The sequence below is a fragment of the Belonocnema kinseyi genome, chromosome 4, assembly GCF_010883055.1.
Source record: "Belonocnema kinseyi isolate 2016_QV_RU_SX_M_011 chromosome 4, B_treatae_v1, whole genome shotgun sequence".
NCBI lineage: Eukaryota > Metazoa > Arthropoda > Insecta > Hymenoptera > Cynipidae > Belonocnema > Belonocnema kinseyi.
Genome location: NC_046660.1, coordinates 122,233,597 through 122,246,064, shown reverse-complemented (window position 1 = coordinate 122,246,064; position 12,468 = coordinate 122,233,597). Strand labels below are relative to the sequence as shown.

The following is a 12,468-nucleotide window of genomic DNA, read 5'->3' as shown; positions in this document are numbered from 1 at the left end:
CTCGTACGGCCACAACGAAACTCGGTAAACCACTTGTGAATCGTTCCAATCGACGGTGCAGAGTCCGGGTAATACTTATCCAGCTTGGCCTTGGTCTCGGATGTAGTTTTCTTACGAAGATAGTAGTGTTTAATCAAAACTCGAAACTCAGATTTTTCCACATTAAAAAAAACTCGGAGGTTAGTCGCTTCTCAGTGCTGTAACTTGTAAATGCGTAAACATAAATGGCTAAAGTTTTGACAGACGTCATTTGAAGGATCAAGCTCGACGAAAATGGTTCACATTAGTGAATACTAATGCCATCTCTTAGAATTTTTAGGTACTTATCAGACTGCCTAGTACCATATGTTCAAGGCCTTTCTGAAAGATTACCGAGATCCTTAAAAAAAATTAATATTAACGTTTATTTTAAAAATAAATACTTTAGAAAAAATATTGAGTATCAAAAAAGATTCTGAAACAATAGAAAATCTGTCTAATGTGGTTTATTTAATAAAATGCAATGGTTGTCAAAAACACTACATAGGTGAAACTGGCAGGAGATTGAAAAGTAGAATTTACGAACATAAAAGAGATTGTAGAATTAGCAATTTGAACATAGGTTTGTCACAACATGCGTGGAAATTTAGTCATGCTTTTGATTTTTCTAATATTAAAATCTTGGCCAGAGAAAATAATACTTTTAAAAGACGTATCATTGAATCAATTTTTATTAATAAATATATCAACACTTCAATAAATTTAAAAACTGAAATATTGAATATAAACCAAATTTATCAAAGCATTATGCATTAACCCACTTCCCCCCTTTTTAAATTCTTCTAATTTGAATCAACTTAATTTATTCAATCTTATATTCTCAAGCTTTGGCGCGCCGTTTCATCAGAGGTTTATTAATATTTGTCACCTCCGTAATTACAGCTTTTCATGACAGTCAGGCCTGTATCGTCCGTCTGTAAACATCGTTTCAATTATGTGACATTTTTCATAAATTATTGGCGCCTCTCCAATATCTTTGAGGCTTCAATCAATAGAAATTTTGTCCTGTTAAAAAATTTCTTATAAAAAAAAACAACATTTTTAAATGACGCTGTTTGTTTTTATAAAATATGACTTTGTTTTTTGACTCAGGTATGTTTCAATATAATAACTTTTTTATTTTGTTCAAACCGATATCCTTTTTACGACACTAATTATTAGAACGTTTACGCTCATACAATTTTTTATTAAATTATAGATTTGTATATCGACTCTTGATAAAGATCCGCAGTGTTGGTCGAAACCTTGAGGATTTTTAAAAGAAATAAATATTTTTTTCATATGTTATGTCGGATGCTTTTATTTTGATTTTATCATTGACCGTAAGACCGAATATTTGCTGAATTTAGCTAAATACTGAGTGAAATAAATTATGTAAATGAATATTTATTCTTTATTATCATAGTAATAGTTGCTGCCACGTAATTAGAATGGAATAAGTTGTTTTGCATAATAATTTTCGTGTAGTCAGTGCGGGAAATAAAACAATGTACGCACTGTAAACCGGCGTCGGTAAGTCAATAGAGTTGAAATTTTTTTTAAATAATCGATATTCTTTAGTCTCTGAAATTTAAAAGTTCAATAACTAGCTTGAAGCTCAGTGTTAGTTTTGTGTACCCTACCGATAGAAATCTCTGAGTATTCTCTAGTGAAATAGCCTGGCCCATTTGAGACTAAGCAGAATCGATTTGAAACAATTTAGTCTCGGAGATAGTCTGAGAGATTTAGGTCCTTTTCAAGGTCCTTTTAGTGGTCCTTCTAAGAGTGATGCAACGGTAATATAATGATCGTTTTGTATTCATCACGTACCAGGCGAGCAGAGAGCAATTTTCTAGATGAATTCAAAAGTCTTGTCTTTTTTGGCGTATCTCATTCCATTTACGAGATGCGTCGTATTAATTCAAATTTTAAGCATTTAAAAAAAAATTTAGGTATCTGAAATCATCGAAACCCTTAAATTCCGAATTATTATGTTTTAGGCTGTTAACTATGAAATTAAAAAAATCTACTTCTAAATTTTAATCCGAAAGCTTAACAAAGGACCCTTGAGTGTCGGCTAGTCTATTGATATAGCCCCTCTGCTTGTTATTTATGATCGTATTTCTATTTCAATTTCGGAAGGGACATTTTAAAGCCTTTTAAACATTTAAAAGAACAACCTAGACCTTTGAATATATCTACCTGAGTGCCTGCGGATAATTTCACTGAGCTTCTCTGACCCTAGAGAATCTTTAGAATATACTCAGAGGTTTCTTTCGGTGGGGTACCATTATCAAATTATGTTTAAAAATGGAATTAATTATTTCATAAGTCTATCTGATTACATATTCCTAGCCCTAGATGGATCCTATACATTTTTTTGCCCTCACCGGGTCCTATGGGTGACAAATTTCCCCCATTTGGTTTCCTTGTGCACAATCTTTTCCTTTCATCGAGATCAGATGTTTATATACACCATTCTTTTCGTTTTCTAATTTCGAAGAGATTGGTGTATATAACAACCCTGCCGAAAGAAGTCTCTGAGTATATTCTAAAGATTCTCTAGGGTCAGAGAAGCGCAGAGAAATTCTCCGCAGGCACTCAGATTATTCAAAGGTCCAGGTAGTTCTATTAAATGTTTTAAAGGCTTTAAAATATCCTTTCCGAAATTGAAATAGAAATACGATCATAAATAAAAAGCAGAGCGGCTGAAATTGAAATAAGAATTCGATCATAAATAACAAGCAGAGGGACTATATCAATAGAGTAGTCGACACTCAAGGGCCCTTTGTTAAGCTTTCGGATTAAAATTTAGAAGTAGGTTTTCTTAAATTTCATAGTTAACAGCCTAAAACATATTAATTCGGAATCTACGGGTTTCGACGATTTCAGATATCTAACTTTTTTTCAAAATGCTTAAAATTGGAATTAACCCCTAAACTGCCAAAACGCCACGACCGGTAACTGCTCTTCGAAGGCCAATAACTAAGACTGTTCAACACTACAAAAAATTGAGATACATATATTTTCTTTGCTTAAGATCTCTTTCCAATGGTACCAATGGAATTTCTCAAAAAAATGATTTATTATTCCAAAATGCAGTTTAAACAAAAAAAACCTGATTTTTCGTGCCTATTTTTTGTGATAAAAAAAATTCATGAATGTTTTTACAACAATTTTGCCATTAAGACGCCACTTTGAAAATACTAAAACGAAAAATCGATCTTTGAACCATGGATTCTCAAAGTTTAGACATTTATTCCACCGGTTAGTGGGGTCCCAAAATAATTACAGATTCTAAAAACTTTGAAAAATGGATCGCAATAAATAAATAGGCACGAAAAACCACGTTTTTTTTGTTTAGCTGCATTTTGGAATAATAAATAAATTTTTTGAGGAATTTCATTGGTACCATCGGAAAGAGGAGATCTTAAGCAAAGAAAACATATGTATCTCAATTCACGTATCTCATGGAATGAGATACGCCAAAAAAGACAACATTTTTGAATTCAACTAGAACATGGTGTATTAGCATAAAAGTTATAAATATAAATAACTATAATGAGCAAATTCATCAATTAAAAAAAAAATCGGTAGGAAACCCATTTAAACGAATTTAAAATGTTGAAAAAAATGTTTAAACCAATAAAAATCGCGAAAAATCATGTTTCTGACATTTGTTGGAAAAAATCATGTCATTTTTTTCTAATTAACTAATTTTGAAATTTCAAACGGCACTTTGAATGGGAGAAATTGCACTTTAAGGTGGTGTAGGTTATAATTACGTTCCTTCCAAAAAGTATATTTATTTGAACATTTGAAGTTAGAACATTTAAAACAATGAGAAATATCAGAAGTGCGGGCAGAATGCTTATGATTATAAATAATTTGAATGTATAATAGGTCAATCTCTGTTTTTTTTTGGATGAAAAATACGATGGCTTCATTCAAATAAAAATAAAAAATTAAGAAAAAGTTTTTTAAAATGAAAAAGCGGTTAGTAAGTTTGAAAGATAGGAAAAATTCGTCGGAAATAAAAAAAGAAGCCTTTTCTACAAAATTATTTTTATTTTCAAACTAATTATCGAAATAAAATTGCATTAAAAAACATTAAATTAAACTGAGTATTGCATTAAATAAGCTCAATCTACTTCGGTGCAAATGTTGAACAAGACCGTCCTATGTTCGTTACACATAGGTCGGTTGCACCCTCTCTCTATCTCTCTCTTTCCTCCGACACTGCAGTCACAGCATCGGCACTTTTTAGTTCGTATAACCTCGGCGACCCTTTTCTATTTTTCAGCGCTAGACTCGGTCTCGAAGCTTGACGGCTTTCAACCGGCGGCTTCTGCATTATATTACAGGAGACGTTTAAATGGAATATTGTATATAAACTCTGTTGCACCTTACCATTGAGGTCGAGAGAGGAAATGCACTTTTTTCGTTCAAAAATGTCCAGAGCCTTCAAGTTTGGTTCGATTACGCTCTAATAACTGATCAGGTAAACTTTATATTGTCTTAAGTGAATATTTAGGGACTCATGGAATACAAATAATTTGTTAATTATTCCATTTATTTATTATAAACAAATTATATGAACAAATTAGCAAATAGTCTTAGTATCGTTAAAAAATTAATGTAGGAATGACATTTAATTACAAAAATAATTGAGAAGTTTATAATAACCATTGTTATAAACAATTCTTGTGGCAAAATATTAAAATTGAATGTTTTATCAAAATTTTGAATTTGTTTATAAAAATTTGAATTGTTATATTTTATAAAATATTATTAAATATTTATTATTTTAAGGAATAACTAAAGCCATTCTGGCAATTAAAGGAAATTACAATGTGAAAAAATCTCAAACTTTATATATTTTGCCACAAGAATTGTTTATAACAATGTTGCTGCGGAAAATTCCTTAATATTAGACTGTTTCGACTCGACCACCATGGTAGGGCGCAACAGAGTACATACACTATATTCCATTCAAATGTCCCCTGTAACATAATGCAGAAGCCGCCGGTTGAGAGCCGTCTATCTTCGAGTGGATAATTTTTACACAATGTCGAGAAAGTACTTAAGCACCTTTCGCACTCTTTATTCTGAAAAATTATATCAACTTGTTTCAACATACAGTCCATCAGAAGTCTTATTGATCATTCATCTTTGTCTTTACGACTTTCGATCATCACTTTTTTCAACGGAGAGGGTTCTTTCAAATCAAAAACATCTTCAAGTCCATATGGCTTTACACTAGGTTTTTCATGAGGTGGAAACATTTCATAGAAATATTTTCCTTTGGCATATTTTTCTTTCACAAACTGACGAGCACTTATCTTACCCCATTTCTGCTCATTGTCTGTTTTAGACAAACTTTCTTGATTATTTACATAGTAAATTAAGGCTGCAACATATTTGCACGTAGCACTCTGATTTTTACTATATTAACATGAAAAACGAGTGATTAGGCGAGTATTGTCAGTCTGTAACAAAAAATTATATTAGAATGACTGTTTAAATATAATAAATAACAAACATATATAAACTTAAAACATTAATAACATACATTAAGTTTTGAAACGTAAAGGGGTTCGTCCACTGATGTTTGCCTTATAACACAAGCCTTTATAACGTAACTTTCCCCATTCTTCCGATCACATGACATGATCTGCCTTAACCAAATGCCTTGCTTTTTTCCAGTTTCAGGTTGAAACTCAATTTCATGACGAACTTTCTCAAACCCTGTCCTTATTATTTCATCCATTGTTTGTATTTAAGTTACGTTCTTTATTATTACATTTCACATTGTGCTGTAGAATCACTGCTTTTCTAAAATTCGTTATTATACTTGCAATTTTTATTTGAATAACTTTCATTGAGCTTTAAAAACAAGAATCAGTCGGGACAGTGAGAAAATTATTATTTTTATATATGTTTCATTGAATGAAGTGTCATTTTTTGTAGGTTAAATTTTCAAAAAACTTCGGAAAGGTGGTCAGATGCATAGTGGTGACACTCCCATGTATCGTTTTGAGGACTTACGTTCCAAATCAGAGCTGTCTAGCGTTGGCCCCCGTCACTAAAAGTAAATCAACCTACAGATCCCTGACAGAAATTGTTTTCAAACTCTGCTTCCTCAAAATTCTCGCAAATATTAAATTTTTCTTAATTTCTTGTAAATTAATTTTACAAATTATGAAAAATGTATGCATCAAAAGGCTTTTTAAACGTAGAATATTCATTTAAATAATAGAAGTACCATTTTTTGTGATTGAAAGAAGCGATATTAATTATTACAGGGAAGCGATAATAATTTATAATTGTAAAAATATAAATTTCATACTATATTTCCTTATTTTTTCCACAACAAGAATAATACTGCAAATACTGTGCATATAATAAATTATTATGAGGAGAAATACTTGTTAATTTTTATAAAAATTAAAATGAACCACATAAAGTGGATTTTACTTTATTTAGAATGTTTAAAATATTTTTTTTTAAATAAAATAATATGATAATTAAATAATTTCCTTATTGAAAATAAGCAGTGCATACAATTTGAAGGTTACTAATAATTGCCCGTACGTAAACTACCTAGAATTATTTAATCACAAAGGTTTGTAATGTACAATGTTTTGATTTTTTAGATTACAGCTTTAAAAATGAAGATACTCGATGCACTGAAAATCGAAGGACTTTTAAATTATGCATTGGCAGTTGTATGAATATATATATAATTTTTAAAGCTTAGATATATAGAGATTATATAAATTGTAAATAGGACATTGCTTCTTAATCTTTAAAAATGACTTATATTTATATCCGTATTTATATCACCTGTAAGTTATTTGTTACTGCTTTGAAATATGAAAAAACCTAACCTCTAATCAAGCAAATAGTACTTTCTTTTTTTATTCGATACTTACCAATCAACATATTTTCTTAAATCCGCATATAATAATAAACACAGTACGTATAACAATATACCCAGTACAACTTTTAGACAGTGTTATATAATATCAAGTCAATAATTACAAAATTCAATTTGACACTTCGACTAATGTTTATTTTCGAGATGTCAAAATAATTGAAAATATTGTGGTTGCACATTCGCAGTAAATTTTACTGCCTCTCAGAGCCATCTAGCAGTGGCCCCCAACTCTAAAACGTAATGTCTTCAAAACGATACATAGGAGTGTTACCACTCTGGTCAGGTGTGACTGACTAACTCTCCTCCACTTCACTTGAGTAGTAATAATTAGAGTTTTATGTATTTGCTCCTAAATTCTAAAGTATTACCTCATTTTTAAAGCAAAACTTATACTTACTTTCTGCTTTTCACCTTGACTGATAAAAATATATCCTGTCTGATACAAAATGACGAAAAATCAGATATATTATTTTGTGTACAGCTTTTTTTCTCCAAACTCCTCTACTAAACAAATGTAATCCATCCTGCGGAGTCCGTCACTGTTTCACATTCAAGCCGTTCCAAAGGTTCAAATGCCTCATCTGGTGACACCGGTAGCACTCGATTTCTTTTTGCAATTTTCGCAGTATATTTTTGCTACGAAATGATTTTGTTGCGAACTACACATTCATTGTGTCACTATCCGCACTGAGTCACGTGTCTTCTCTCATTAATATTTCTTGCAGGTAATCCATTGTTTGACGACTAGGATCCACTCTATCCCAGGCAATTTTAGCGTACTAAACGTGGAGAAGGCACGGATTGAAAAATGGATTCGGGATGCGTTCGTGTTGAATTTGGTGCTGATACATGAATGAAGAAGTATTGATAAGTGAGCCTTGGATCCATTCGGATTGCATTTCGGGTTTTGAGACATGTATTGAAATTAAAATTTAATTTGAGGTTGAAAGACAGATTAAAAAGGGTTTAAGGATATCGACAAATTGCTTCAGATTGTTTTGGATTAATTTGAATTAGTTCAAACTGCAAAAAAATTCACAAATACTTACAAAATATCTCAAATGAGAAAAACACGCGTGCTCAAGCCCATTATTCAACAAGATAACTTTCTTATGTATGAGTAAAAATATATGATAAAAAGGAATCAGTTGTAAATTTGTTGTAAATTTTATTTAAGAGAAGACGCTAAATTCTCCTTCATCGAAACAGTCGTACAGACTATCATATTTTAAAAACCACCATAACCGTCGTCAATAAAAAATAAAATCAGTCGTAATAAACATAAAATTACTCGTAGTCGCCCTCCAACCCGAAAATGCCACAATAAAACAAAAGACATAAATCTTGATTTCGAGGAAAAGTTTAAATTCTCGTGTATGAGGACTGTCGTGAGAAAAATAGTAAATATATAAAATTCGACATTTTGATTGACATTCGTTAACGTTGAGGCATATTTGTTCTTTCATTTTTCCGTATTAATAGAAGGGAACTTTTATACCGATCTTACACAAAACCGTTCATAAAAATAAGGCCATCATAAAATTTACGACTATTACGGTCATTCTGGAAAATAGTGTAAAATTCAACATGACGTCTTTCTTATTGTATTTTAGCTAACTATTGTTATCTGTGATAGCAAATTCATAACTTACTTACACTGTCGTAAACTGTCGTCTTGTAACTAGTCGTTTTTCGGCAGGATGTGTGTAGCATGTGTGCCATACGCTATTGAATGCTTCTTCCTCGTTGAGGAAGACAGTTCCTGTGTTCCTTTTACAATGAAAATTATGGCTTACATTTTCTATGAGTTCAAGTATCATGTGTTGAGTGGAGGATACCTTTCTAAAGCCATATGTGCTCATATCGACTGTCGTCTTACTGTCTTTTGACTTAAAAGATCCAATACTTTTATACTTACACTTTTTGCTTCTCCTTGAAGATGCGACCGAGGATCCATCTTGGAAACCCTGGTCATCCGGGAGGTTCCTTAGCGAGACAAGGTGTTTGTCTCGCCTTCCTGATGCTTTCGTGCTCAGTGACATATTTTCTCTGTTGGAGTCGCTGTCGCTTTCGAGGTATACACCTCGATGGTTTGTCGAATTTGACATCAGTTAATCAATCATTGACGGTTTGTACCTAAATCTGCCCTTTTTTGTCTTGCGGACCAAACTTTTATGGTTCATTTTGTCGATGTTGAGCAGGAAGGGATTCTAATTCTTCTGGCAGATAAGGTTAGGATGCCCAGTCAGCGAAAGAAAAAAGAATTATTAATGTTGGCTGAGTGTAATTTATAATTATAAGTATTATTTATCATTTCAAATAAACTTAGCGGATATTAATTGCATAAAGACCTCCAACTTTTATTTTAATGCTTTTTCAATTTCGCTTCCAGTACAACCAATAATCTTGAAGTAAATTAAGAAAAACATGGGTTTTCCTACTTTTCAGGACAGTTTTGATAAACAAATTTTTCTCATAAGATACACATTTTTCACAAATGATTTTTACTTTAAAAAAGATTTTTTAACATATTACATGTTTTCTTAATCTTTCCATAATCTTTTCTTCATTCAAATATTCTGAATATAAACAAAATTTAATTTATTAATGTATTTACAGAGGTGAAATAGGCGACCTTCTTAAAAAGTCACCACAATGCGTGTACGCTGGTTTCGATCCCACTGCAGACAGTTTGCACGTAGGGAACTTGTTGGTCCTGATGAACCTTCTACATTGGCAGAGAGCAGGTCACCAAGTTATAGCACTGGTCGGTGGAGCCACAGGGCTAATAGGTGATCCAAGCCACCGAAAATCGGAACGTCTCGAAATGGAGGCATTTTTAGTGGAAGAAAACCTCAATTTAATTAAAAAGAACATCGAAAGTATATTCGAAAATCATGAAAAATTCTTTTGGCAGGATCCAAGCTCTAAGTTAAAACCAATAATAATAGTCAATAACATAGATTGGTATAATGATGTAAACGTTATTGAATTTGTTCGTCGCGTTGGAAAGCATTTTAGACTCGGCACAATGTTGGGCAGAACTTCCGTTCAGTCGCGCTTGAAGTCGGATTCCGGTATGAGCTTTACAGAATTTGCTTATCAGATTTTTCAAGCTTTTGATTGGCTCCATTTACTCAAGACATACGATTGTCGTTTTCAAATTGGTGGAAGCGATCAAATGGGAAACATTGTTGCTGGGCACGATTTAATTAGCAGAACTACCAAAAAGAGTGTGTATGGATTAACGTTACCACTTATAACTGCAGAAGGTGGCAAGAAATTTGGAAAATCTACAGGAAATGCAGTTTGGTTGTCTCCAACCAGAAGCTCTAACTTCCAACTGTACCAGTTTTTTATCAGGACTGCAGATGCCGATGTTGAAAACTTCCTCAATTTATTCACCTTTTTATCGACACCTGAGATTAATGAAATTGTAGAGAGACATAAAAAAAACCCTGCTAAACGCGAAGCTCAGAAAATACTGGCTGAAGAAGTAACTGTGCTTGTGCACGGAGGTAGATATTTATTTAACATATAGTCTTGTTTAAAAACAAATATAATCATAATTTTTGTTCTTCTATCTTCAAATTATAAATATTCCATATTACAGATGAGGGATTAAAAGCTGCAAGACGCACTTCTGCACTACTCTACGAGAATTCTATAGAAACACTAGCAGAAATGAGTCCTCAAGATGTGTTTCAAGTATTCGAAGCAGCAACTGTGACCGAGATTATCAGTGAACCAGGATTAACTGTCTATGAATTAGCAATGAAAGCTAATTGTTTCAAAACTGAAAAGGATGCTCTAAGAATCATTCCAGCTGGCGGATTTCAAATTAACCACCAAAAAATAACAAATATAAACGAGGTGATCACTCCAGGAATCCATATACTTTCGAACAAATTAACTCTTCTTAGAGTCGGTAAGAGGAGTTACCACATTGTTAAGTGGATGTTATGAATTATTATTAGTTATAGAGAAATAAATGATCTATTAAAGTAAGAAAGACTAGTAATTATCGTTTTTTAAATTTTCAGCGTCTTTTTATTGCTTTTTAATGACATGTTATGTTGCTTCTAAAGTTAAGAGAATTTTTCGAATATTGTTCTTTAAAAGGGGAAAGTCATGGTTCGTTTGATTCATAATTTCTTTTAATTCGGCGTTTAAAAATCGCTGATTGTATATTTCTTCACTTAAGGCAGCCTCCGATTTGAAAGTCATTTTATATTGTCTGTTTATGACTTCCTGACGCATCGTTGCTTTGCGCTGTTTTCGAACTAACGTTTCCAGATTCTGCAATTTTTTTACATCTTTCATAATCTAGACTTTATATTGAATTTACAGAAGTAAGTGTAAGGAGGACTACGTACATGATACTTTAAAAGTTCAGCTTCCATAATTTGCTTCTCAGTATCCGGAATAGCATCTTCATTCTCCCTCAAAATTCTTTGGCCTTCGTTTAATTTCTCCAGTGCTTTTTTTAATTCTATTTCCAATGTCACAATATTTTTATCATATTGTTTAGTTTCCTACAAGTACAGAAATTAAGTGTAAGTGTAATTTAATGAGAAAATTAGTTTCCGAAGACACTTACTTTTGCAATTTGTTTGATTTTGACTTTTCGATCGTCCAACCGCTTGTGCAATATAACTCGTTGGTTATGGACTCCTTTTGGATTTTTCATTTCTTTGGCCAAGGCTCCGTCCATAATAACGTCTCTTCTTGAAATGCAAAACTCCATGTCATGTATCAGTTTCTCCTGAACCTTTTTTAGATGTGATAAACGCATTTCCATCTTATGTATTTCACTTTTCATTATTGCTACATCACCACCAGCACTTCGCTCTTCTTTGAAGGATTTACTAGTTTCAAACGCTAATTGAACCTGAAAAGTGAAGTTATAATGGGTGATTATGAGATTTTTGGTAAACTTCAAGTCCCACTGATATAAAAATGACATAGAAAGTCTTCCTGTCTTTTTTTCTAAATTAATCATTTCTTTTTATTATCCTATACAAAATAATCAATTCCTTTTTTTCCATTTTTGTTTCAATTGTCTTAATTTAATATTCAAACACCTGAAATTTAATTACCATACTCTGTCCCATTCTCAACCTTAACTTCGATAATATTATTTTATCCATGCTTTTAAACAATATTTTAGAAATAGCACAATAGTCCCTCGATTTTCGTTATTTTTGTCTTCATATACCTTAAATCTATTATGTAAAATTCAAATTTGTGGAGTTGAGGCTCGACACCTTCCACATCGTTTCATAGATCGACTTGAAAATTTATACACATGTATATTAGGCACTGGACATGGTTCCTACCGCAACCCGAATTTAAATATATAAAATAAAGTGGTCTAAAACGTGTGATGCTTATGAAAATCTACAGTTTACGGTAATTGGGTCGAAATTTCACCTATATATTCTTTGGACTCCAAAACAGGTCGTAAGGGTATGGGGGGTAATACAGATGGGGAGGGGGCATTCGGAGTT

General features: G+C 32.2%; 2 protein-coding genes across 4 annotated transcripts in view; one reads left to right on the top strand and one right to left on the bottom strand.

Moving 5' to 3' along the window:
• LOC117171254 (tyrosine--tRNA ligase, mitochondrial) overlaps positions 1 to 10,975 on the top strand; it is a 14,746-nt gene extending 3,771 nt beyond the window's left edge. Inside the window, exons 2-3 of the mRNA XM_033358374.1 lie at positions 9,578 to 10,476; positions 10,572 to 10,975. Of these exons, the coding sequence (XP_033214265.1) occupies positions 9,578 to 10,476; positions 10,572 to 10,924 (1,252 nt within the window). The 3' untranslated portion in view covers positions 10,925 to 10,975. The remainder of the gene's footprint in view (positions 1 to 9,577; positions 10,477 to 10,571) is intronic.
• A 4-nt stretch (positions 10,976 to 10,979) lies between these two features.
• Positions 10,980 to 12,468, bottom strand: part of LOC117171253 (coiled-coil domain-containing protein 40) — a 66,115-nt gene continuing 64,626 nt past the window's right edge. For 2 of the 3 annotated variants that reach the window (XM_033358371.1, XM_033358370.1), the window contains exons 7-9: positions 11,559 to 11,849; positions 11,335 to 11,493; positions 10,980 to 11,257 (exon numbers count right to left, since the gene is read on the bottom strand). In XM_033358371.1, coding sequence (XP_033214262.1) covers positions 11,030 to 11,257; positions 11,335 to 11,493; positions 11,559 to 11,849 — 678 coding nt within the window. In that variant the 3' untranslated portion in view covers positions 10,980 to 11,029. The remainder of the gene's footprint in view (positions 11,258 to 11,334; positions 11,494 to 11,558; positions 11,850 to 12,468) is intronic. The other variant, XM_033358373.1, reaches the window with a different exon arrangement.